A 27,424-nucleotide genomic window follows, 5' to 3' on the forward strand; every position below is an offset into this window, starting at 1 on the left:
CTTTTTGTGGTGCAGGAACTGCCGTTGCTGCACTGATGTGCAGAGGAGATTCCCCTGCCTGCCTGATTCCCCTTTACAGTGAGGTTATGTCCTAACAAAAAATACTTATCTTGTCATAGATATATCTCATTAATTATATCTATTTCATTCTTAATTAAGAGGATCATGTAACCTTCTAAAAGTATTTACAGGTTTTTATGTATACTTTAAAAATTTCTGTGGCTATTATTATGAGTAAAAATGGGCAATAGATTAATTTAATTGATTTCTTACTATGTCTTTGCTGTCTGTTTTTCTCAACTTGGAAGGAAAATTTGCCTTGTTTTCAAACTTTCCTTACAGAAATATTTAAGTATAAACATTGCAGGGGAATACTTTCTTGTACAAAAACTGCGCAACTATTTCCAGTGGAATTTACAAATTCCATCTTTCATCGTTTCTGCCGATACTGAACTTTGGAAAATATTATCTAATTATGAGTAAAACTTTGCTTGACCATGTACCTTTTGACATTGGAAATGTGTTTGTCTTAAGCTATACAAAATGTTTGTGTTGTGGTTTTTTTTGAAAGACTTTGGAATACAAAATAATTTCACAGGATGCGAGTCCTGTATGCTTGTGTTTAACCAGCTTGCCAAGTGTAGAGGGAACTTCATGCATGTGCTGAAAACACCATAGCTGAGCATCTGCTGAGAAGCAGGATATTGAGCAACAGACCATATACCTTTCATCCCTCTAGTGCTAGTCAGCTACATCTGAACATTTCTCTGCTCTTTGTTATTGACTCTGCTACTTGCAGTGCAAGAAACTGGTGGGGAGGAGCACCATTCCAGAGGTTTGATTATCAGGAAGAGTGGCAGTACAACAGTGAGTAAGGTTTGATCATCAGTAAGAGTGAGATGGGATTTTGCCTGTCATTTTTACTTTTCAGGGTGTGACAGGGAGTAAAAGGAAGGATAGTCATAGAATGGTTAGGGTTGAAAAGGACCTTAAGATCATCTAGTTCCAACCCCTCTGCCATGGGCAGGGATACCTTCCACTAAACCAAGTTGCTCAGACCCTGTCCAGCCTGGCCTTGAACACTGTCAGTAATGAGGCATTCACAGATTTCTTGGACAGCCTGTTCCAGTGCCTCACCACTCTCATAGTAAAGATTTCTTCCTTATATCTAACCTAAATCTCCTCTGTTTAAGTTTTAACCCATTACCCCTTGTCCTATCACTATGGTCCCTGATGAAGAGCCCCTCCCGAGCATCCTTATAGCCCCCCTTCAGATACTGGAAGGCTGCTATGAGGCCTCCCCGCAGCCTTCTCTTCTCCAGGCTGAACAGCCCCAACTTTCTCAGCCTGTCTTCATACGGGAGGTGCTCCAGTCCCCTGATCATTCTCGTGGCCCTCCTCTGGACTTGTTCCAACAGTTCCATGTCCTTTTTATGTTGAGGACACCAGAACTGCACACAATACTCCAAGTGAGGTCTCACGAGAGCAGAGTAAAGGGGCAGGATCACCTCCTTGCATGTGCTGGTCACGCTCCTTTTGATGCAGCCCAGGATACGGTTGGCTTTCTGGGCTGCGAGCGCACACTGAAGCCAGCTCATGTTAAATTCCTCATCAGCCAACACCCGCAAGTCCTTCTCCGCAGGGCTGCTCTGAATCTCTTCTCTGCCCAGCCTGGAGCTGTGAAATGTATATACAACACTCAACAATAATCACAAAAAGCATGTCTGTGGTTGTTTTAGATGTCAGATACCACTGAAAATAAATGATGTTCCTGTTGTTTTCTCATCAAACAGCAACTGAGGTAGGGACTCAAAGGCATTGTTTTGTCTTACAGTACTTAGGACTCATGTCCTAAGATTTGCCCCAGAGGTGCCTTCCTTCTCTTGCTCCTGGCCGCGAACGTTGCCTTTTATATTGGGAAAAGGCAAATGGGAGCACGAGCACTGCACAGTACTTTTCATGGGCCAGCGGCAGCATAAACATTAACGACCAGAAACAACCGGTACCCTAGCGACCTGATGGATGTGTCAGCAATTCTGCTAAGATCCATGAAAATCAGAGGCTGGGAAATGCATTTCTCTTGGCACCTCTGCCCTTCTTTCAAACCAAATGGACACCAAAGCTAATGGGCTGTGAAAAGTACTGGGGAGAGTTTGGTGTGATCAGCCATATCTCTACAGGAGGCTGGATTATCTACAGCTATAGAAAGGACCTCAGACCATTGCTAGGCACCCTCTCCTGTCTGCAGCAAAATCCCATTTGTGTTAGTCTTGAGAAATTTGTTAATCCCTGGTGATAACTCTGTATCTTTTTATAGGCAATGTACTCCTCAGCTGCCTTATCTTTAGATTTAGAAGGTTGTTTTTAAGCCTTGTGTTTATGGTCTGTCTGTAGAGCATATGAAGAACAGATAATTCCTCTCCCTTTTCAAGCCAACTGTTATCGTGCTTCCTTTTAGTTCAGTGTTGCAAACTGTCGTTTACACATTTGAACATTTCTGCAGCAAGTCTTGGGAAAATGAAAGCAGAGAATTTTTTTCTTCAAGAATCTTGAGGTAGCATTATCTAATAACACAGACAACATACAAGTGGTCACATCAGACATAAGAATAAGAGCCATATGGGCATGATTCTTCAGATCCTTTGGGCTTTGAGCAGGGACTCTCTTGCGCCTGAGGCATGTCAGTAAGATTCCAGGGTCCCTGGGGAACTGCAGTGCCAAGAGAGGCCCTCCCTATGGACAGGGCTGTGCTACCTGGTCATGGGTCTGCTGTGTGCCCTGGTGACGCTGCTGCCCCCAAGGCAGCCAAAACGTACTGACTGATTGCAGGAACTTCACTGTCCATTGGTGAATTGTGCCCAGGGGTCATTGCCTGCCTCAAGACCATCCCCTCATCCCAGTGAGCGAATCTAAAGAGTTCATGAAGATTTTGATGTTCATAAAACCGTCTTAGTTTCCACAAAGGCAGGCTGGAAGTTAGAGTTCCTCCTAATGCATTAAAATGGTGGACTCTACTGTGTGATGTGTTTGCCAGTGTTTGGGATTGGTTTTGGATTTTTTTTTGTTTTCTTTGTGTGTGTTTGTTGTTGTGTTTGTTTTTGTTTTTCCTGAAAATTATTGTCTTAAAAAGACGATTGTTCCTACTGCTAGGGGCTTCCATTTGTGGTCATGTATGCGTTTGGCTTTGAAACCAGTCTTGGTTGTGGACCAGAAGAGAAGGCCTGTTACCAGAGGCCAGTTTTCAGAGGACCTTTGTTGGAAATCCTGGCACCAATGTGTAATAAAAACATCACCAACAAAAAAAAAACACACAAAACCCCCAAACCAAGCTCCTCTCTAAGGGAATGAACTCACAGTAAATGTCTTGTTGAGTAGGAAATGTTTCTTATTCATTCCTTGAAAAGCAAACCATACCTGAAGCTCATGGTGGTAAGATAGGTTGAATGGTTGCCATCTTACATGCCTGTCAAAATGTATAGAAGAGTAGCAGTTACTGTGAAAATTATTTCATTAGAGGATGTTTTATAAGGAGACTTAGAAAAAAATGTTAAACTCTTGAACTGTGTTCCTCTATGCGCTACAGTTTTGTTTGGCACCAACTTGTTCAATGTGTTGTTTTTTATATGCTGCGCTCTCATCTGTGGGCTGTGTTGTACGTTTGGACCTAAAGAGGCTGTAAATACCTTGTGCAGGAATCCAAGTCAAATCCTTCCCAAAGTTTTTGTAGAAATTCAATTTCCTGCTGGGGAGTGTCAAGATTTTTAAGGTTAATACGCCGTGGAAATTCCTCCAGCTTTTATAGCAGGCTGGGAAAAAATAGAAATCTGGTATTCTTAAGCAATCTGAATTAAATTTGTACTCTTGATGTGCAGTAAATACTGCAGATTGATATACCTTATTAAAATTTCTTTTTTAAAAGGACAAAAGGTTTTGTATTTTTTCAGTTTGAATTAATTCCTTTTGACATTGAAGTATGGTGCCAAAGATTTTCAGTGTTGTGTGAATTATTATTATGAAAGCAGTTCTGAGGGATTTGAAAACAAAGACACAAGGGTATGGTGCCCATATATCGTGACATTAAAAAGAAAGGTACAAAATACAAATATTTTCTATTATAAACTGTATTTAATTGGATCATTTTTGCATGACTTGTTGTGAGCAAAGGGTTTTCCACATTCTGAATCTGGAAGAATGAAAAGTACAGGTAAGCAAATAGGTTTCTAAAAGGGCAGGTCAATTTTAAGGAGTCAGAGTTATTTTTCTGAGCAATGTTTTGTTTTGTTTTTTTTTTTTAATTGTGGTACCCAAAGTTTAAATATTAATTTTGTGGTATTTTGCTTGATTTTGCTCTTTAATGGAGCATTTACAGTTGTCACATTTTTTCCATGCTGGTTTGCATAGAAAGATAAAAGTAAACAGCAGATTGATATATTTCTCACTGTTTATTTGTGAGAAAAAGGTAGCACAATTTGTCATCATTAGTCAGAATTAAAATCATCCTTGTTTTGTATATATCTAAAGATCACCTGAATGTACAGGCATACAGTTCCTCAAAGCTGTATTTTATCTGTCAGTATTAAATACCTCCTTAGAGCTAGTAAGGTATGTACCATGCAGAGATTCAGAATTATTTGTGACATCAATCACAAATGTGGTTTTGAAGTTGTAGTGAGTTTATGCAGTATATCTGCCATGCATCCTGGTCTAGTGGAAGGTGTCCCTGGCCATGGCAGGGGGTTTGGAGCTAGGTGATATTATGGTCCTTTCCAACCCAAACCATTCTGTGATTCTATGATACATGTTGAGAAAAGGCTCCCTCTGTCCCCAGTACTTCAAGACTTTGTACTCACCAGAAACTTTTCAGACAATTAGAAACTATTCTTCTTTTTTATTTATTTATTTATTTATTTATTTATTTTTAAACTGTGTAATGCACAAGGCTGTACTTAATTGTCTTGTTGGAGCAGGCAAGTTGTTTTAATCCAGAACTAAAATCATAGCACAGATTATTTTAAAAATGATTTTACCTTGATGTAATATTTTCTATAAAATCTGAGTCTTTCAAATGGGTAATGTTATGAAATATGTATACAGTGGTTTGTTTACAGAAGAAAAAGTGCTTCTGGGTAGAAGCATTGAGATTTTTTCTGCTTGAAACTATTGTTGTTTCTAGAGCCTGAATTTGCTTTGTACATGTGTTGTAGAACAATTTTTTTAGAAAGTTAGCATGGCAAAGAAGTTGAAGACAGACAAAACTCCTGTTTGTGCTCAGCAGTGAGCCTATAGCTGTGGCGAGAAGCAGGTCATGGATAGAGGAACTTTTTTGGTTACTCTGTGGATGGGTAATACAGGAGAAAAGTGTAAAAAACTGGCATTTCTTCCCCTGCCACTTGTATGGCAAAAAAACTCCAAACAACAATATCTTAACTCTTTTCCCCTTCTTTCCTCCCTTCAGCCTAACCCAATACCAATGATGAAATGCGATCTAAATTTAAGTATTCACACAAGTGGAAAAAATACTCCTGTGTTTTGACCTAGTTTCAACAGGAAAATTAAACTAAGCCACAGTTGAAAGATTTCAAGTGAGGAAATGCAGCACTAATGTCTGTTCTGTCTTATTTCAATATTTTTCTTTTCTATTTTTCTTGCTTTCTGTAAGCTGCTGTTGTGGTTTAAGAACATCTGAAATTTAACTTCTCATGGTAAAATAAAACTTCATCCCAAGTTGAAGGCAATTTCTGTGGCAACACCCTTGCCGGGCAGCAGCCAGCTAGGTAGAGCGACATTTGTTAGGTGGGACCAGAGTGTAGGCAACTGTTGGGGATAGGACGTTTCCTGTATCTTGCTTCTCATGCTTAACAAAGTGCTTGTTGTAAGTCTACTAAGCCAACAGATTCCTGTGCAAAAGCACTGATGGAATTAAAAGCTTAAGCGGTTCCTGCACTCTCAGGAGTTTAAGTGGTTTAGGCAAGGAAAATAGGGGCAAGAGTATATATTTGTTAAGTACTACTGCTTTTGCTTATTCTCAGGCTTCAAACTAACAAAGCAGTTAAAAAACTTGGGGGTTTTCAGCTCATGAGCTTTCCTAGTGAATTTTCATGGGGCTGTTTAATGTGAATCTCAGAGAAGATTTTTGAATTGTACAGCTCTTAGAGAAAAAAGAATTTCTAGCTCAGTCATACAAAGAGTATGTGCTTACTAAAATATAGATTTATTAAAAGTGTTCTGTGGTTTTGCTCTTAATAAAGCTTTTGCACTTTGGCCCCCTTTTGTGAACACGTTGTAGGGTTTAATTACAAGATAAACTGTTTTCTCTGCAGGATTCCTGTTTCATTTAGTGCAGGTATTGCGCAAAGTGTAAGGCAGAGGGTTAGAAGAAGGAAGAGAGGCTGCCTTTAAGATGTGAATTGGCATGCAATTCAGGCTTGGTTTTTTGGTATCTAGCTTTCATTTACATAAAGCAATAATTTGTCTGAAGAATTCTGCTAAATGTGAAGCTTCCCAGTATTAAAGAACAAGGAAGAAAATAAAGCAATTGAAAAATGATTGCTGAATTGTTCATTCACTGTCCTGGTGCATAGGCTGGAGCAAAGTAATGCTAAAAATTAAGAGGTATTTAGAAAAGCTGCATGTCTTTTACAAATCCTTTTTATTTTAATATATAGGAATGTGTACAGATGTCTTTTTGTTTTTTCTAGATTAACTCCAGAAAGTCCTGTGAAAGAGTCATAAAAGCCTCGCAGCTAATATTTTTAAATACCTTGCCTGCTGTGCGATTAGTCCTAATAATGGAGTTATATTAAAATAAGTATGTTAGTTGTTGCATTGTGACTGAAGAAATGAGAAACTCTGAATAATTTGAGAATTTCAAATACCTTGTGAGCTCTCCTTACACAGTTCACTATGTGCAAGAGCAGGAGAAGGTGTTTTGGTGGCAGCCATGGGTGGAACTGGTACGTGGCCACCCTTTCCCAATGCATCCCTCTGCTGTCTCTGCTGAGCTCCTTTTCCTTGAACAATGGACCAGTGCTAAAGAAGTGCTTAATATAGCCATTATGAGAGCAGACTGTAGATATCAAGTTTACAGATCAACAGGGTTTGTGAAAAGAAGCTCAGAGCTGTCTTTCTAAGGCAGGTGGAGATTTACAGCCCTGTTTTTGGATATTATTCAAACATCGGTGATGCTGGCTTTGTGAATTGTCCCGTTTGATTGCAGCAGGATTTCTTGCAGGCTTAAAGATAAGTGCTGGCTCATGTGCCTTTTGTGAAATGAGACCTGGGTCACAAATGCTCATGTTTATGTTCTTATAAAATTGGCTTGTGGAAATGAGAGACAGGGATAGAAGCTTTCATTTGCTTAGTGCAAAAATGGGAAAATGTTACTTGTGAATGTGTAGGAGGAGGAAGCACAGACATAGGAATTATTTTGGAAACGGTCGTAATATTTTGTGTAAAAAAAAAAAAAGTGAAAAATTTTTCTTAAAATCAGTGTGTGGGGTTTCTGCTACTAGATGAAAATCAGTAAGATTTCATTGAACACTTCCTTCTTGCTTTGCAGATAGTAGTATATGTCTCCTGCCATGATCATTAGTGCCTTTGGAGATCTGAAATCAGTATGCAATACCAGCCATAGATCACTTTCCATTTTACCCATCTCGTCAGAGTCAAATAAATCAGCAGTCTTTGCCCAATGTGTTAAGTTCTAATGCATTAATTTGCTATTTTGAGCCACAAATGTTTGTTGGAAGTTGGGCCAGACCTTAGAAATTAAACAGAGATTTGCATATCTATTGCAAATTTCAGGCATTGGGTTGCTACCCTCAGCTGTGCAAGCCTGTGCAGCTCCCTGGTGCAGTGCAGCAGATACCCTGTGTGGAGAAGGGGCTGTTAGAGATATACTTTCAGTATTTGATTGAAGTCTTAGAAGTCCAAAGCAGTTTTGACGCAAGCGCAGATTATGCTATTGTTATCTTTAGCTGAGGATGGGGGAGAAAGGTTGAGCAGAAATTGCTGCAGCAGTGATGTGTGATGGATCATGCAGCATCTGTGATAGATGAAAAATAGGCTGTGCCATTAGTGACTTTTGTCTTTCCAGAGTGAACCGGCCTCAGGTGTTCCACTCAAATTGCAACTGACCTGGTGGTTAGAAAATCATTTTACAGAATTCCACTTCAGACTTACCTCTCTGTCAGTGAATTATGGCTATTTCAGTTGAGGGCAATGCTCCTAATAACACATCAATTAATTTTAAATTGCACAGATCTTCACCCTGCTACCAAGACTTGGAAAACAAGTTCCATCAACTGCTCCCTTTGGGACTTTGCAAAAGACATAAAGCACCCTGTGTGACTCTTGGTCTCTCTCTCTTTTTTTTTTAATGTACAGATTTTGATTTTTTCAAGTGGGTTTGCATTAAAAAAAAAAATATTTTTTTCTAAATAGTTTGCTATATCTTTAAACCTGTATTGCTAAAAGTTAATGCTGAATAATGATGTATTATTTGTGTAGTGCTATGGAAGGTTTTGCAAGAGAGCTGTGTTTTGTGAGTGGTGTATTATTTGGTTTTGTATATCGTGATATTTAGGTCTTACAGTTGTCTTAAGCAATTAAAGATTTGGGAGGAAAGGAAATGGAAACAAGCAGTGTTGCTGTACTGAATATTTAAGCACTCATCTATGTTGCACTGTCCCGAGTTAAAAAAATCTTGTGATACAAGGTGAATGGCACTAATTATGTTAAGCATTAACGTATAAGCAAAGCTTTATTGTTTTATTTACTGGAACCAAGGCCTACTGAAAACAAATGCAGAGGGATTAACTTGAGTTTTGTCTTGTAGAAAAAACTTGCTATGAACAGTCTTCTATTGGAGAGGCCATCCTGCTTTAATCGCTGCACCAGGCTTTCTGCAGTGAAATCCAGAAGCTTGCAGCTAATAACTTTGCTGCTGTGTTTTTTTTGGCCAGTTCTGCTATATATCAGTCCCCTGTTGGGTTTAGGTTACTGTATTTTGGTGGGGTCTTTGCATGTTTCCCACATGCATGCCCTGGGAATGCCTTGTGCATGGAAGTGCTGGGAGGTGCTTTAGGAGCCTGCTTATGTCCCCCTTTGTCCCAAAAGTCATGGGAGAGCTGAATCAATCAATTGCATGCTTTGTTTGTTATGGTTTTTTTTAGAGCAACATTTGCTTTAACTCTTTGTCTAGCCCTTTGTTTGCATGCTTACATACAAAATGAGGGGCTTTAAGTACTGCTCTGAAAACCCTCACTCAGGGGTGTGAGCCCAGGAGGGGGTAGGTTGGCAGCGGGGTACTGCCCTGCTGCTTGTCCCCTGAGCTGCTGAAGGTGTTGGGGAAAGGCTCCAGTACTGGCAGAGAAGGATGGAGAACTGGGTGTCTCTTGAGCTTTGGACAGGGATTTTGTAAGAGCTTGTGGGAGGAAACCTGAAGGACGGCTCAATATGCTTGCAGTCAGTCTGCTGTGCTACTGCTGCTCATGACCAGAAGATCTTGGCCAAAATGAGGTAAAATACTGATGATTGCCGAGTGGGGAGTTTTGATTACTACCTCCCAGTGGCTGGAGTGACTCTGAGCCATGTCTGCCTGTGGCTTTTTAGTTTCCCAGACTACCTTATTATTTGGCATAAAATCCTGTGTACTAGATCTTACACAGCAGAAATTCTGTTTACGCAGAAACTTCAAAGCTAAAAGATTCTTAATTTCCTCACAGGCCTTGTACTGTAATAATTTGAGCTGTCACTGAAATGTAAAACTGTAAACATTAGATCTTTTACTGTAATCTTTGTGGTCAACTTCAGGTATGTTCTGTGTTTGATCTCTTGTCATCTGCAACCAATTTGATTCCACAGAGGTACTATGAGTTAAAACACGGCCTGTGGGGGTCAGCATCCAAGTGTCTTGTGCCTGTGTAGAGGGGTATAGTGAGGTGCCTTGTTTGATTTTAATCAGAGATGAGTGAGGTGCCCTGTTTGATTATGATCCGAAATGAATTATTTATTTACATCTAATTTGGCTGAGGTGCGTGACTGGGTGCAGCAGGACTGCAATAGTGGCTGGAGGGTTTGCATCCCATCAACAAGTTAAAGTACACTCACTGAGAAGAAAAGGCAGTTCATCTTCCAAAATAAGTAGAGAAATGTTTTTGCATGGGTATGTAAAGATCACAGTAATTGTCACAAGGTTTGCTCTCGGTTGCTCTTGGTATGCTTTCAGCTGTGAAAACGCCTACAAATGGAACACGTCGTAAAGTTATCCTGGCATAGCATCTGAGGGTGAAACTCCTGAAGTATTTCCTTGTTGTAGTTGCAAAGAAATGTGGAAATAATAAGGCAGCTGTTGTAGAGGCAGCAGAAGCATACTGCGGTACTGTCTGTAGGCAGTCCTGTTGACCTCTCAGTGGTGATGGCAAGTTAAAATAGCTTTGTTTTTCAAGATTCACCCCTAGCAATGCAGTGTACAGAATGAGGTCTTTAAACGCTACCATTGAATGAGAAAAGAAAAATTTGACTGAAAAGCTACATTATTTTGTGTAGCCTTCCCTTGAGTTCAACATTAGAAGTATCAAAAGAGACTTCTGATAGCACTTAATCTTTATACATTCACAAAGCAGATTACATGCCTTTCTGCCCATTTTCTTCACTGTACTTTGACTTCACCATTTATCAAGTAGTTGTTTCCATTTTTTTTTCCTTAGGTGCTGAAAGAGTCTCTGAATTTGAGAGGATATTTTGATTGTCTATTCATAAAACCTTACAGCGTGTCCACAGATGTTATCTCCTTACTACTAAACTCAAAGCTTGTCACTTTCAGCCATTTCAAGTTATTTTGTGGTCCTTAGGTGTGCTTGGTGAACTTCTTATGGGTGGTAGGGAGGTGTTTTCACAAACTGTGTTGTTCACACTGAAACTTTTTATGATGATGTTTTAACATGAGAACAAAATGGAATTACGTTGCTGAACGTTGTAAGTTAGCTCGTAAGTTGAACAAAGAGTTGATGTTAGCTTCTCCAGAGGATAAGGTAAATCCAGTCTTAACACTTCATGATGCATGTAAATAAAGTGGATTTTTCTGTAATACTTGTTTTGTATGAGTAATACTCATACTGAATTTTGACTTCAACAAAAATTACTTCAATCCAAACCAGTAGAGATTTTTTTCCAGAAGAATAATTGGTTTCTCAGTCCACGGGGTGCTGTTAAGAGACTGAAATTTGACAAAAGGTAGGATAAGATTCAGTCAAGTGTTTTTAAGAAGGCTAGGAAAGTCCTGCATTATAAATGTCTTCATGCTCCATTATAAAACCTCAGTATTTTCAGTTTATTTATTTTAAACTCAGGGTATGCTTTTTAATCCATATCTGAACTGCAGCAATGGAGAGACCATTCTTCCATTTATAAAAAAGGCTTGGACAGATTGCAGAAACCTTTCCAGCAAAAGTCTGGTTGTTAAGGCTGATCTTCAAGTTCCATTTAATTTTAGTCTTGTATCTATAGACAGTGTTTTGAATAGATATTAAAAAATAAGTATATTGATACACATTTGAGTTAATAATGTCATTCTAAGTAATGAATTTAAGCTTATAAATGACTGCCACATTTTAAGTCAGTGAAAATGACTCTCAAAATGAAAATGTGCTAATGTATATACTGCTTGTGGAAAGTATTCCTTGAGGTAATTAACAGCTTGGTTGCTGAAGTGATCTAAAATGCTAAAACCACAAGAATATACTACTTTTCCCTAAAATCTGTCCCTTGATAAAAATAGTGTTGTGCTTTAATGTTTGTGATCATCCAGTATTTTCTTTCCTACTGGGTGCTGTTGCAGCTTCTGTGCTGAAGATCTCTCCATTCACTGTCACAAGTAGTAAGGTTTCCATACTACTTTCATTTCAGCCCTTAGAAAATGAAAGTTTTAGGAACAGATGTGTATTTTGGTTGGCCTAGTGCCAGCCCTGTTAAAATTTCAGTGTGGGATAGTTATATCGTGCTTCCATCAAGCTCTCCTTCCAGTGTCAGTTGCTTGTGGGTTAAGGGAGTTCAGGGTAATGTCTGCAAAGCGGGCAGGAGTTTGAGGGCGTGGGTTCTCTTCCGTAATGTCCTGGACCTTCTCTGTTATATCCCTAGATATGTTCTTGGAAGAGAAGAGGTGAGCAGGAAAATAAACAGAAATCCTTGGAATGACTAGTGCCTTTAAAGAAGCATATTTGCAACATATCAGATGTCTGGTATTAACCATCTATAGGATGGACTTTATGAAACTCATGTCTCACATCCAAGAGAATGAAATGTTCTTAGCAGGGGATTGCATCAGGAGAAATTCAGACAAGTCCTGTGGATGCTTCCTGCAATTTACTTGTATGGATGGGGCAGTGTGACAGCTCTGTACTTGCCATTTTACTCGGGACATTTTGCTTGCTCCCCTGCTTCTTCAGTAGGATTTGAAAAGCAGATAAAACATCCATAACCCAGTTCTGTGTACTCTGCAAATTTTCATGGGATTTCAGGTCTTAATAGTGACTTTAGCAAGACTGTGTGGGCAGTGTTTCAGAGTGACCTGCTGAAAATCTGCGTTTCCATATCCAGATGCTAAGAAACTGATTATCTACAAAGAATGTAAAGCAGTTCAGTGAATAAGTGGACTCATAATATTATAAAAATCCGTACTGCTGGTTGATATCATTATGCTGAGTTATAAAATCTGGAGTAACCTGTTTTCAGACTTCTAATTTTTGTGTTCCAAGTGTTATAAACTTTATTAAAATTTCACCCTATACAAATTTATTGACACAAGCTGTATTTATTGACCCACAGAGTTTTTTATATGGGTTTGATAGAAACTAGTGAACATGAAACACACCTAGAACAATTTCAGGTGGATGAATGCTGTTCTTGGGGCATTCATTTTCCCAATAGCGAGAAGAAAAAGGCAAGGAGGTTTTGAAAACAATTTACTTTCACTCCTGCAGGCTTTTTACACACTCTTAAAGGCATGTGTTTAGTGAGGATGATGATGATACTAGGCTTTTCTTTCAAAGGAAAGACAGAGTGAAGTACCAGCAATGTATATAACAACCTCTGACCTAATTCTGTAGGCAGTGCTATCATGAGAATAATTTATTTGGTGTGGAGACTGTCAGGAATTCCTCAATAGTTCTTAAACCTCCCAGTAAGATTGACCTTAGATGAAAGTGTCCACCTTTTCCATGTCACGTGCTGATAAAAGATTCATTAACATTTGCATATTAAAGATGAAAGGTTGAGTGTAGGAGATGGGATTTCTTTCAGCTGTACTTCAGTGCTTATGAATATTAGCATGCATCAGCAGCCTTTAGTCCCTGGCAGCATTTTTCTAACCAACACTCAATAAATGAAATATTTTGATTAACAGTGCTGACTCACATGTCCTGGTACCTGTGCAGTTCAGATCAATATTTTGTGGTATGCTGGCATTGTCAGTCTTCCTACTTGAAGACAAGTACCGCATGATTCATGTGCTTGAGTTTCTGTAGGCATCTGCATCTGGCTGTTGTGCAAGAGAGAGGACTTGGAAGACCTTTGCACTGACTGAGCATGAGTGCCCTGCTCCTGCCCTGCTTGCTTGCAAGGCTCTGCTGAGTGGAAACATTTGTGTTTGTACTTTTGGGGGGTTTAACCGCTGCACAGTAATCAAGTTTTTCTAGTATATAAAATACTTTTGCTATTAAGCTTCACTGTGAGACTCAAGAGTTGTTTGAAAATGGTTTTGGTGTTTGTTTCATGCAATTCTATCTGGGAGTGTGCATATGTGTGTGCACAAGTGTGCCCTGAATTATAAGCCTTGTAGTTCTTTGTGTTGGCATAGATCGTTCTGCTTGGGGCTGCTTGAAGAATGCTTCCCTGTTCCTGAAGTGCTTTGCACTGGATGTACAAACATGTGGCAGGTGGATGTAAATGGTTCTGGGTAGTTCCAAAGGAGGAAATCTGGGGAAACCCTGGCAGGGCTATCAGCAAGTTTTTTCCTGACAGATATGGTTGGTGTCTGCTGCTTTTACTGCTGTGTTAACTGAAGTTGCTATGCTTTGGCAGTTGATCAGGAGCATGCCTTGCAGTTTAAAACTGTGGTGGTTTTCAGTGTAAAGCAATGATCATGCACAGCTGAAACGGTGAGAACATTTTGTAGTTAGGTCTTTAAAAATTTACTGTGTATGTGCTGTCTCATGCCTTAAGCTATGCTGTTCTAAATGCCTTTTTTTTTAGCTGTTGGAATCCTGCTTGCTTAAAATAGCTAGATTTTTAGTAAGCACTTCAGGTGATGTTTAAAAAAAAGTCTAAAATGGATAAACCATCTGTTTTTAAAAGGCAAGACGACAGAAAAAATAAATCATTACAGAAATACCACTGATAGGAAGGAAAAGAGCTAAAGAACCTAATCCATAGCAGAGCCTCTTCTCAGTACAGCTGGATACGTAACTGCTTCAGCATGTTCCCCTTCCTCCTGTTGCCTTCCCAGGCAGTAATCCTCCTGGATCGAGGATGCCTTTTTTCTTGTTTTGCTTTAAATAATGCAGAGATAGATACATAGCCACAGGCGCCAGGTAGTATTACAGATACCTGAACAATGATCCATTAAGAAAGAAATACCTGTTTAAGAATGTAGCAAAACTTGTCTGTAACAAGCAGATCAAAAGCTCTGTAAACACAAATTAAAAAAAATAAAAAAAAGGTGAAATAGGTCAGATGCATGAACAACTCTGAGATAAGCTGTTGATAAGTTGCTGTTGATAAGCCACTGCTGCAAATATTTGTCTTTGAAACAGTTATAAGAGGGTGGTTGATCTAGAAGGGAGCCTGGGGTTGCTCCATGGCTGAGGTCTGAGCTGTGGCTTGAAGGCTGGTTGTCATCCAGAGAGCATTGGCCGAGGAGGAGGTGTGCAGAAGTGGATAGTGGTAATAGTGGCAGAAGCTTTTCAACATGTTCAACATCTTTGTCGCTGACATGGACAGTGGGATTGAGTGCGTCCTCAGCAAGTTTGCCGATAACACCAAGCTGTGTGGTTTGGCTGGTACCCTGGAGGGAAGGAATGCCATCCAGAGGGACCTTGACATGCTTGTGAGGTGGGCTGATGCCAACCTCATGAAGTTTAACCATGCCAAGTGCGAGGTCCTACACCTGGGTCGGAGCAATCCCAGGCACAGCTACAGGTTGGGCAGAGAAGAGATTCAGAGCAGCCCTGCGGAGAAGGACTTGGGGGTGTTGGTTGATGAGAAAATGAACATGAGCCGGCTTCAGTGTGCGCTCGCAGCCCAGAAAGCCAACCGTATCCTGGGCTGCATCAAAAGGAGCGTGACCAGCAGGTTCAAGGAGGTGATCCTGCCCCTCTACTCTGCAATCATGAGACCTCACCTGGGGTATTGTGGGCAGTTCTGGTGTCCTCAGCATAAAAAGGACATGGAACTGTTGGAACAAGTCCAGAGGAGGGCCACGAGGATGATCAGGGGACTGGAGCACCTCCCGTATGAAGACAGGCTGAGAAAGTTGGGGCTGTTCATCCTGGAGAAGACAAGGCTGCATGGAGACCTCATAGCAGCCTTCCAGTATCTGAAGGGGGCCTCTGAGCATGCTGGGAGGGACCCTTCATCAGTGACCATAGTGAAAGGATAAAGGGTAACGGGTTAAAACTTAAACAGGGGAAGTTTAGTTTGGATATAAGGAAGAAGTTTTTTTACTGTGAGGGTGCTGAGGCACTGGAATGGGTTGCCCAGGGAGGCTGAACACTACCAGGGATGGAGCATTCACAAGGTGAGGTTGGACAGAGCCTAGACTGACATAGTTTAGTTTGAGGTGTCCCTGCCCATGGCAGGGGGGTTGGAACTAGATGATCTGGAGGTCCTTTCCAACCCTAACTATTGTATGATTCTATGTTCTTTAAAACACAGCGGTAGTTGATGAATTGGAAAATCTTTCTACCTCATTGTGGCTTGAGAAAGGACAAGTAAAAAGGTTTTGCTTGCTTTGGTTGGGCTGAGATGAAAGGTACAAGAAGAAATTTTCCTTTAACGTAGATGCCAGTGATGTGGCCTTTCAGTTCTTAAAAGGGGCCTATAAGGAAGATGGGAGAGACTTTTAGCACGGCTTGTTGCAGTAGGGCAAGGGGCAATGGTTTTAAACTAAAAGAGGGGAGATTGAGGCTGGATATGAGGGCAAAATTCTTGACAATGGGGGTGGTAAAATACTGGCACAGGTTGCCGAAGAGTTGGTGGATGTGTCATCCCTGGAGACATTAGAGGCCAGGCTGGATGGGGTTCTGAACAGCTTGAGCTAGTTGAAGTTATCCTGGCTCATGGCAGAGGAGTTGGACCAGATGACCTATGTACGTCCCTTCCAACTCAAACTACTCTGTGATTCTTTCCAAGTGCATTGAATATGTATTCAGCTTACACGTGTTCCTTTTAGAATCTCACAACCTACACAGATTTGAGTGCCTTTGGGCTGGGCTTGCCCACAGGTGTCAAGCAGTGACCATCTTTTTGGCAGGTAGCAACAGGGGTGCAGAACAGGGGAAAACTGTGCCAGTTAGATGCAGAGGGTACCGTAGCAATGTTAATGGATAAATGAAAAGCAAAAATCCTACCTCTGCCTTTGCCTTACAGCTGGAAACCTTGCCTTGAGGCTGCAGGATGGTCATTTCAGCCTATCCATGGGATTGTGGAATAGCTGTTTCTGATTTTACCTCTTTTTTAACTTAAGGAAAACATACTTCAGCTCTAGGCTCATGTTCATTTCCTGAAGTTTAGCTCTTGCAATCTAAATTAGACCTGCCCAGGGTGTTTGCGAGGTCAGTGCTTTTGGAGGCTGCAGTGGAAACTTGTTTGGAGTGTGCTCAGGAGAGCTGGAACAATGTCAGATTGTGCTGGGAAAAGCTGTTTCATGTGGGATGTCTTCAAGGAGCAATTACAAAAATAACACTCGCTGTCAGCCGATAGAGCAGAGCAGTGAGTGGATAATAAATACAAAAATCTGCTTTGTCTTCCAGCATCTCAAGATTTAAAGCTTTTTTATTAGAAGTTTGCATGGAGAATGGTAATGTAAAACAGCCACTCTTCCGAACAGGTCATAGCTACATTTTAAATTTTAATGTTGATGAGTTGGTAATCTGTTTAAAAGAAAGGATATATTTTTACAACCATAGAAGAACTTCTGGCCTGTCAGAAAAGTGTGCCGGCACCTAGATCTGGCTCTTTCTCCCCTTCTTATGGCTGCATGGTCGTGTGTTTTACGGGTGCCTGCTGAAATCCCATTGAACTGAGAGGGGCTGTTCCAGGACTGCCTGAGAGCAAACACAATATTAGACATGATAGTTTTCTATCCTTCTCTGAGAAATATTTTTACATGTTGTGTGAAATGAAATTTTATCCATAATTGGCAAATGACCTATGAAATTGTTTTATATAAGCAGTTACACCTTGCGGTAAATTTAAACTCGGTTCTGGTCCACTCAGCATCATGTTCTTGCCTCACAAACCATTGAATAGATCAATTTTTGACTATTTATCATCCTGAGGTTAGTTTTGGCAAGCAACATCTGTAACCTGCCACCATGAAAAATTATTTCCAACCATTTCTTCATTAAACTTTTCTACAATATTCAGCTGTCACTGGAGGATTGCGGCTTTCTGCTGAAGACAAAAAAACCTGCAATGAATATTGACTGTCAGTTGTTCTTCATTAAAATCTCTTGTTTAGATTTACATTTGTGTCTGTTTAGCAGCACACAAATAGAAAATATCAGTTTCCTTGCTAGTTTGCTGAAAAGTGTGCAACCCAAACTGACAACAGGAAAGGATAGAAATTTATTTTTTTTAAACACCAGTTGAATGAAATCGGAACTGATGTTTCTCCTGTATTTGAGGGGATGTTTTCATGTATCTTAGTTGCAAAGTGCTCTCTGTTTTATTAGAAAAAGAGCCTAGTTTTAGCTTGGAAAAAAAAAATAATCATATCACATTCATATACAATGCCTTTAATTTGGATGGATCTTGGAGACTTTTAATAGTATATTGCATAAACTAGCTTAATTTCAGTATTGCATATCACTGAATGTAATCTGTCCATCAAGGGGCTATGTGCAGTGACCCTGCAAAAGGTAAAACTGGGAAACAAAAAAGTAATGCAGTATTCAGTCTAAGCTGCTGTGGAAATTTGAGCAGGCAGCATGTTCTGAGGAATTAAATTTGGATAAAGGCTAATCTGATACCTATCTCTGGGTTCACTGGAGACAGGGGCTGCTCTCATTAGCAGCTTTAAGCAGGGTGCTGGTGTAGTAGTACGAAATGTTGTCTGGAAGGAATGGACCCAAGACCCTCTTCTGTAAATGTACAAGAAACCTTTAAATGTAAGAGTAAATGCCTGTAACTGCAATTAATCTATATGAATACCTGCAATGAATTGGGTAATATTGTTGGCTACTCTTGTCAGCTTGTATCTTTTTCTCTGGGCTATTAAGAAAGAGATCAGGATTTAATTGCACAAATATCAGAGAGGAGCTTGTGCCTACAGAATATGTTTCTGTTGTTCCCACCAAAGAGCAGAATAGAGAGGCAGTTTCAGGTTGTTTGGCTGTAAGTGTGCTTGAGAAACAGCACTGTGCTCTTGAGAGATGGTGTACCCTTGATAAAATTATTTTAGTCTGCTTGATCCGAATAAAATATTCACGTTTCCATATCAGAAGCAAGCAGAGCGTTCATGGCATTCAGCAACCTTAATATTTTAAAGTATAGAAAAAGATATGGAAAATTAACTCTCAGTATCTTTTCAGGAAGGTGACAGCATCACTAATCCCTGTGTGAAAGTCACTGTTGCTCGGTGTTTCCTCTTTCCAGCAGCCAGTGAGAGGAAACACAGATCGCTATGAAGCTGTTGCTCTGTGCCAGCAAGCGTAGGATGCCATAGCAGGAAAGGAGTCTTAATAAATATCACTCTAAGGTACACCCCCTGTACACCTAGGGATTTTGCATGGTGTTTTAATGCCGCAGTAGCTGCCATCCCAGCGCTGTCTGTGGGTGAAGCAGAAGTTGAGACCATAATCCCCACAGGAGTGCCTGGGTGCAGGGGGATGTCCAGCTTTTGCAAACTCAGTTATTCAGTACTGGCCTTCGTTTAACAAACATCTCCCATAATAAAACAGGGTTGTCTACCCAGTCTGAATTTCAGCTTGGTTGTGCCCCTTCTTCACCACTTTTCCCCAGGTTGTTGAATTTGTGTTCCTGGTATGCACACTAAACCCCAGGCTGGTGGCTTTCCATGTACCTGCCACAGTGGTGTTGTCATGTATGCTTCGTGTTCTGGGTCAAGCCCGATCGGTTTGTAGCTCTACGTCGCCATGTCAGGCGGAGACAGTGCCACTGGTGGGGAAGGATCATGCAGGAGTGGGAAGTGCAGGCAGCAGGACAGAGTGAATTAGGAGCATCCGGGGCAAAGAGAAAGAACCTGCTTTGGAGTTTAGAAATGGTACTGATGCTCTGCCCAGCCCTCCCAAAACACTTCAGGTACTGTGATGGGCTGTTCAGCAGCACATCCATGCCACAGACAGGCAGCCACACCACACCTGAGACAGACTGAGAGAGTTGGCTGTCAGCCTGGAGAAGGCTCTGGGGGGACCTTAGAGCAGCTTTCCAGTACCTAAAGGGACCTACAAGAAAGCTGGAGAGGGACTTTTTACAAGAGCATGTAGTGATAAGGCAAGGAGTAATGGCATGAGGCTGAAAGAGGGGAGATACAGATCAGATACAAGGGAGAAATTCTTCACTATGAGGGTGGTGAGGCCCTGAACAGGTTGCCCAGAGGAGCTGTGGCTGCCCCAATCCTGGCAGTGTTCAAGGCCAGGCTGGACGGGGCTTTGAGCAGCCTGATCCAGTGGGAGGTGTCCCTGCCTGTGGGAGGGGGTTGGAACCGGATGATCTTTAAGATCCCTTCCACCCCAAAGCATTCTGTGATTCTGTGCTCCCACAGCTCAGCAGGCATCCACCTGTAGTGTCAGCTCCTGCCCCAGGACTCCAGCAGGCTGCTGTTGGGGTACCTTCTGGTGCAGTGGGACCCTACACTGGATAGTGCTGCTCCCTGTGGCAGTGGGGAGCCCTCTGCGACACTGGGGTCTGCGTAGCATCATCCACTGAGGTGTGACTTCTTCTCATGCCCCAGATGTGGCATAGTTCTCATCAGAGGAGTTCCCTTCCACCTGCTTCTTCATCCCCGCCATGCTCCCATTTTTAATCGTGCTTCAGCACCATCCATCTCAGTCACATGCCAAGAGCCCTGTGTTCCCATCGGAAAAGAAATAAGGCCAGCAATGGGGGAGGGTGGTGGTGTAAAAAATAAATAATTAGAAAAAGCCAGAGTGACTTCAGAAAAAAAAAATTTAGAAGAAAGGGGATGGCAAATAGCACCGGTTAATTGAAGCTGTCCTCATACAGAGAATCAGTCTCCCTTTTCATCAAGCAGTAAGAGAAGAGAAAGCTGCTTGATGCGTCTTGTGATCAAGGAATTAAGCCATGCATCTCTGAATCTTGCAGGAAGAGAAGGAAGGCAGAGCTCATTCAGGCAAAGCAGAAACCACATACAGAGAAGAGTTTGCTTGAAGATAATTTTCATTCATTAGTAAGAATTACCATTCTAAAACTTTTTTAGTAATTGTTTCACGTGACATTTTGCTGCTGTATGTGTGTATATATATATACATATAGAAATAAATTAAAAAAATAGTTTGTGTGTGCTATTTGTTTATACACATGACATGGGAATAGTTTCTGTCATGTTGTTGTAGCTTGGGACATGATTTTCCAGAGAGCATGAAAGACTGGCACACCTTTGCTGTCCTTCCGTGTGTGGGCAACACACCTCGCCAACTAGGAGATGTTGCTAATCGAGGTGTATTTTCAGGGAAACAATATGGGGCTTCTCTTTACATCTGTGGAGAATGGGGTTTCACTCTTACCTCAGTGCCCAGCTGAGGTTGGTTTGTGAACATCTGGGAGCTCCAGGGGTGGGAGAATTCATGCCTGTATTTAAAACCTGCTGATAGCTGTTGTTTGTTTAGCTGTTGTCTGAGCGCGTGAATGTGGAACTGTTTTCTTCATAGAGGTGGCTAAGTGAAGCAGTGAAGTGCATATATAGAAATTAACATGGTCTCAGCACTGAAGCTTAATTTTCATAAAGAAAAATATTCTGCTCAAGCACTGCAGTGAGGTATTTCTTCTGTGGTGTTTATGTTCCAGTTACAGTAATTGTCTGAACTGTCATTATAAGGGCTATTATTAAGTACAGTTTTCTGTGAATACTATAGCTTGTGCAGTGGAAGTGTTCTACTGGGCAGAGTACTTAACAAGTTATGATTTCACTTGCTGTGAAAATCATACGTAGTATGAAAACCTATGAGTTGTTTCACAATAGCAGTGTTGCCTAGCAGTGCTTCTGAAAAGCTTAACAACTACCTACCTGTCTCTGATATACTAAGGACAGTGAGATCAAACAGCAGTGTCCAGAGTTGAAACAAATATGTTTATTAGAAATCTTTAAATACAACAAGCATTTTTCATTGTTTAAAGATTTTTTTTTTTTCTTTCTTTATGTAGAGGTGTTTACGTTCTCTGGAAGAGTGAAATGCATTTAACCAACAGTGTGTCTCTTCTCTCTTAGATTACCGAACTTTGTGGAGCCAAGCGTGTGGGTTATTTTGGTCCCGCTCAATTTTATATTGCTTTGAAGTTAATTGCAGCAGCTCAGTCAGGGTTCCCAGTACGGATTGAGAGCATTAAGAATGGTAAGTAGCGAGTTTTGCTTGCAGCACTCTGCACTTGTTTCTTACTTTCTTTAATGCTTGTCAGCTCTCCATGGTGGTAAACCTTTTCTTCTAACATATCTATGCATAGAGGGTAATGTTATATTCTCTAAGTGATTGGTAGAAAAGTTCAGTGAATTACGTGTGTGGTAAAGCTGAGATGACACCCCCTTCTAGAAAAAGCATTACCAAAGGAGTGGAATGAATGACAGCTGATGAGTGCTAGGGATGCGTTTCTCTCTCACCTTCAGCCTCTGATCTTGACAGCTGTCCAGAATGGGAGCTTACTGCTGAGTTGGGTGAAGGCTTGTTGTGGCGGATGTGGGCAGGTCACGGGTCCCCCTGTGGAGGGCAGCTTGCAACATTCATCATGCTTTAGCAAATAATCCTGCTTAAATAAATAGGTAATGGTGACAAAATCCTATCAGTAGGTATGAAAATGTGTATTAGATGTAATTTGAAACATCTTTGTTCTTCTCAGTGACTTGACAGCGATATTAGATGTACTATTTTTGATGGGGAAAAATGCTTCTTAAAGAGGCTTATCAAATTCAAGTGATGAGAGAAAGCAAGTCCCTTTTAGCTGCAAAACCTTGATAGCAGCTAAATGGCAGGAACTCTGTTTTTACCTTGGTGATGCATGCTCTGCCTTGCTGATGGATGCCTTGTCTTAGCAGGGCTCAGGCTTTAAAACACATGGCTTTTCACTTGGGCTTGAGCCTGAACAGGTTTGAACCTTTAGCTCCCATATCCCAGGCATACATTTAAACCATGCCATGAGGCCATGCCCTGGGCAAGAGTGCTTACCACCATCCAGCTGAAGGCAGTGATGCAACCAGCCACCAGACCAGAGAGGAGGTAGGAAAGGCAGGATGTAATCATAGCCTTGCAGTTGGGTCACTATTCACAGCACAGTTTCTGCTCTGCTGTCCATGCTAAGGGCAATGAAATGTAAAATCCACCTATGTTACAAAGCACAGTGAAGGGATTCCCTGGTCTGCCTCCATCTGAGAGGGGAGCCAGGCTGGCAAGCATGTGCAGACCTGTGTGAGCTGAGCTCCTGTGATGCAGGGCTCCCAACCAAGTGGAAGGCATTGGATGCAGGTGGCATGGCTCAGTGTCTGGCTGGAAGGGGAGTGTAAACCAGAGGTGAAGCAGGGTGGCTTGAATTTGTCTGTCAGTTTTTCTTACAGACAGTTTGTGCACTCTCTCTTGGCACTGCTATCCTTGTTAAGCATGTTAATTTGAACCTCATCCTCAAAAAAACCCCGAACCAAACCCTAAAAACCACCAACAAATTCATGTAGAAACATCAACTGAGATTTACTGTTTACACATAATAGGATAGGATCATAGAATGGTTTGGGTTGGAAAGGACCTTAAGATCATCAAGTTCCAACCTCAGTGCCATGGGCAGGGACACCTGACCCTAGACCATGTTGACCCAGGCTCTGTCTAACCTGGCCTTGAATACTGCCAGGGATGAAGCATTTACCACTTCTTTGGGCAACCTGTTCCAGTGACTCACCACCCTCACAGTAAAGAACTTCTTCCTTATATCTAACCTGAACTTTCCCTTAAACATAAGTTTAAATCCATTATCCCTTATCCTGTCACTACAGTCCCTAATGAAGAGTCCCTCTTCGGCATCCTTGTAGGCCCCCTTCAGATACTGGAAGGCTGCTATGAGGTCTCCATGCAGCCTTGTCTTCTCCAGGCTGAACAGCCCCAACTTCCTCAGCCTGTCTTTATACGGGAGGTGCTCCAGTCCCCTGATCATCCTTGTGGCCCTCCTCTGGACTTGCTTCAAGAGCTCCATGTCCTTCTTACTTAGAGGACACCAGAACTGCACACAGTATTCTAAGTGGGGAGTGCAAATAATCCACAGACTTGAGTGAGAAAGGGTACTTGCAGTCCTGGCATTGATATCCTGCTTGCTTACTGTTATTGAAATCCTTCCAGTCCTAATTTCATTGTCTCTTGAAATATATGAGTGTCTTTAGAGTGGGGTGAGTTACATGTACCAGCCCAAATTGAGTTCTTTTTCTTCCTGGTAGTAGCTGTAGGTGTAAATTATTACAGAAGTAACGTATGGCTTTGCTGAGTTTTGAGCATTCTGTTAATTTGAATTGTACTGATCTTTCAGGGTGACTGCGCACAAAAATAAATGGTGCTTCTTCAAATTAATCATGAATTGTCTTAAAGGGTGACAGAGTGTACCCCTGCTGCTCTGTAGAGCAGATGCGACATGGGACCTTTTGACACTGTCATTTCACCAGGCCTTGGAATGATCTCTGAACCCTACCATTTTGAATTTGTTCCTTTTATGATGGCAGTGTTGAGGATACTGTGATCCTGACTGATTAATTCATCAGTCCCACGGTTTCTGTGGGAAACCATTCTTTTCATTACACACAACGTTTTGAAGACAGGAAATGAGTTTGCCACTTGCTTTAATAATGTGCACAAGGCTTATTTCTTTCTCTTTGCATGGAGAGATTATATATTAAGCTAGTGAATGTAGCTTTGTATAACATTCACATTTTTATCGAGAGACAAAATAATCACAGGAGTTCCACACTTACAAATGTTACAAAATATAAATAGTAGTCTTTTACAGATAAACTTTTCATTGGTTTTACAAGACTATACTGCTTAAAGTACTTTTAATGTGCTGCAGTCTCAGCTGAATTTTTCTCTCTTTTAATGAAGAATTGCCCCTGCCACGGTTTATGGCGCTGAAAAATGACAGTGAAGCACGTTACGGGACTCCAGCAGAACTCCATGGAGTTAAGTTTCAGGTTCCACATGCAACTTTGGAAAAAAATTCCTACAAAAGAACAGATGAAGGGGACAAACAGGTAACAGGCTTGTCTCCTTCAGGCCAGTATGTCATTACACAATCTCCTGGGTCCAATGATTACACTCACAGGGGCTTACTCAGTTTCGCAGTACTAGACGGGAGATGAACTCCTGTCATGCAAATAATCCCCATTGGGCTGTGCTCTATTTTTGATGCATCCCACTTGCATCCCTGAAGGGAATTTCTCTATATGAGCTTGTATAAAGCTTTCAGCACTGTAATATTCTGTGTAAGTTCTTTCAGCGTTGTCTTCCTACTTAGTCCAGCACTGCTGCTTGGAGAGGCCTAAGGGAGGAGCAGCAAATAGAAACCTGTCTGTGAAAGAGAATGAAAGCAAGCAATTTCTCATGGCCAGTATGATATTTAGTAACTACAGAAATATTCAGCTGGAGAAGAGTTGTTGAATCATGAGCAACTATTTCTGGGTGGGATAAGACCACCAGGTTTTCTTCCATTCTGGCCCTTTAGAGGAGTGGTCCAGAGTAAATCTGCTTTGCTTTGTCCTCAGTGAAACATTGTCCCAGCATTCTCTGTTCTGAGTAGCCAATTTAATAAAGCTCTCTAAGGGAGATTTGTATTACCTATACTTAGTAGAGTTGAGAGCACTTACTCAGATACAAGCAGCTTCACAATGCAACCTTGATGTGCATAATTTTCCCCAGGCCTGACACCTTCTTCTCTGGTACTGTATCAGGTAATGTTGTAAGTGCCTAGTGGCAGGCACTTTATCTTCCTGTAGTGTGCACACACATTTATCACACAGTATGCCAGTGTGAGTAATAGCATTCCCAGCCTGAGGTCAACCAACAGGAATGAGCTGATGACAAGATGGTGAGAATAACAGGATGAGGAAGAAGAGCATGAATGTTTATCTGCCTGCGTGTACTGACACGGAAGCGGAACACTGCCTTCAAACCCCTGGCTCCATCTAGGTTATCTTTGTTGTGCTATATTTTCCTTCTTACTCAATAAAATGTTTCAGGATCACATCCTCCTCCTAAACAATCTCTGTATGTCAAGGGAAAGAGAAAGCTTTAGGGTAGTTACCCAGTAACACCTACAAATCTACAGAGTGCCTAAAATACTGATTCAAGAGGCTTATTTTAATTTTTAATATGTTTTTATATGGAAAATGCTCTCCCACAAAGAATGCACTCACACTGTGTTATGTAAATTCTAAGATACCCACTCACATTAAGCCTTCTACATGTACTTCTTAAGTCATCTTTGGAAGCAAAATATCTTGAGCTGTTCATTGCAAAGCTTTGCTATGGCATTGCCATGCTTTACCTCTAGAAGGCTCAATACCAAAATCTGTCATGCTTTCTCAGGAGCTTTTTCGTGGAAATAAAGGGCCTGAAGGAGCTGCAGTATTTGCAGCTTCTTTATCAGTCATGCTGCATGTGTTTGGATAACTGTGCAGGATTATTTGGTGGTTTTTTGGTCTCAGAATTGCTTTTTGTGTTGATGTGTTTTAAAATAGGAGCCCAGATCTCCTCCAGTGTCTCCAATATGCTCGCCTCCTGCTTCTCCATCTACTTACCAGAGAATACCCCTAAGTTATGGATATGGTAAATCAAGAAGTGGTCTGGAGCAGCAGCACGGAGGTAGGATAAAAATTGGGATGCATGCATTGTTTCCAATTTTTGTTTTCTTTCTCAGAAGCATCAAATTTCAAATGCAACTGACAATCAGCATAATGATTAAAAATTTAGCTAGACCTGTATTTTGAAAAATTATTTAATCAACTTTATTTTGATTGTTCAATCCTGTCTTTCTATTCATGATCTGGTAAATAAGTTAGATTTATATGTCATGGCTCACAGACAGATGCAAATAGCTAATCTATGACAAGGCTATGTGCAATGTATCACAGTGACAGGGTGCTTGTGACTATTTTCAGAGTGCATGGTGCCTTTGGTTTTATTAGAGGGGAGGAAAATCTCCTGATTTCAGTAGCCACTATATTAGTTTTCAGATTGGCAGTGAACCTTCTTATGCCAGGCAGGATAATAATCTCTCTAGTCTCTTCAGTTTTGTAACAGAAATAACAATAAAACATGAATATAAAAACAGTCCCACAGTGTCACATAGGCAAAACAGTCAAAAATAAGACTTTGTCCTTGATCTCATTGCCATTAGAGTAGGTGGCAAAACATTCCGAGTTTAGTAAGAAGGTAGTGGGCAGGAGCCAGTTTTATTAGTAACAGGAACTTCTAAAGCCTTAGTAACGTTCTTGCACTCTCCTAATTGCAACATCTGGTGACCAAGATGCTGGCAATAGTAGGCATTTGTGTCTATCATCCTTCCCTCATTCCTCCTTCCTTCAGTTAGTGTGTTTGCAGTGAGTGAAGACTGAAGTTTGGTACCAGTCCATTAGCTGTTGTCCTTGTTTACAAGTGAGTGAAAATACAGAACTATTTCATTTTGAAACTCAGTACAGCCATGGTAAGACTGTGTTTGACATTGTCAAGTGGCCTTCATGTGAAAATCATACCAGTACTGAGTCACAGGCATTCACTTGCTGATTAGGTAAACTGCTGTTTGTTCAGTGATGGGATTTTTCCTCATCCCACCTTTGGCATAACTGATCAAAACAGTGATGGTTGACTTCTGAAGTAAGCAGTACTAGTGAGGTGGTACAGTTCATTTCTGCTGCAGTGAAGAAGACGTGTAGCAGATAGCCCACACCCTGAAGAGCTAGGCAGGAGGTGGCCGTCAGGAGCAGCTGACT

At 41.1% G+C, this 27,424-nt stretch overlaps 1 protein-coding gene across 5 annotated transcripts in view; it reads left to right on the forward strand.

Annotated features, from left to right (window-relative positions):
- The window catches only part of REPS2 (RALBP1 associated Eps domain containing 2), a 99,607-nt gene that overhangs the window by 13,766 nt on the left and 58,417 nt on the right, over nt 1-27,424 (forward strand). For 4 of the 5 annotated variants that reach the window (XM_061453155.1, XM_061453157.1, XM_061453158.1 and 1 more), the window contains exons 2-4: nt 21,686-21,809; nt 24,540-24,688; nt 26,174-26,297. In XM_061453155.1, the coding sequence (XP_061309139.1) occupies nt 21,686-21,809; nt 24,540-24,688; nt 26,174-26,297 (397 nt within the window). Of the gene's footprint in view, nt 1-14,018; nt 14,157-21,685; nt 21,810-24,539; nt 24,689-26,173; nt 26,298-27,424 lie in introns of those variants that run through there. The other variant, XM_061453160.1, reaches the window with a different exon arrangement.

This window comes from Pezoporus flaviventris, unplaced genomic scaffold (assembly GCF_033815535.1).
Source record: "Pezoporus flaviventris isolate CSIRO_AGI_PZ_B2104156 unplaced genomic scaffold, CSIRO_AGI_Pfla_v1 ptg000015l, whole genome shotgun sequence".
Lineage (NCBI taxonomy): Eukaryota > Metazoa > Chordata > Aves > Psittaciformes > Psittacidae > Pezoporus > Pezoporus flaviventris.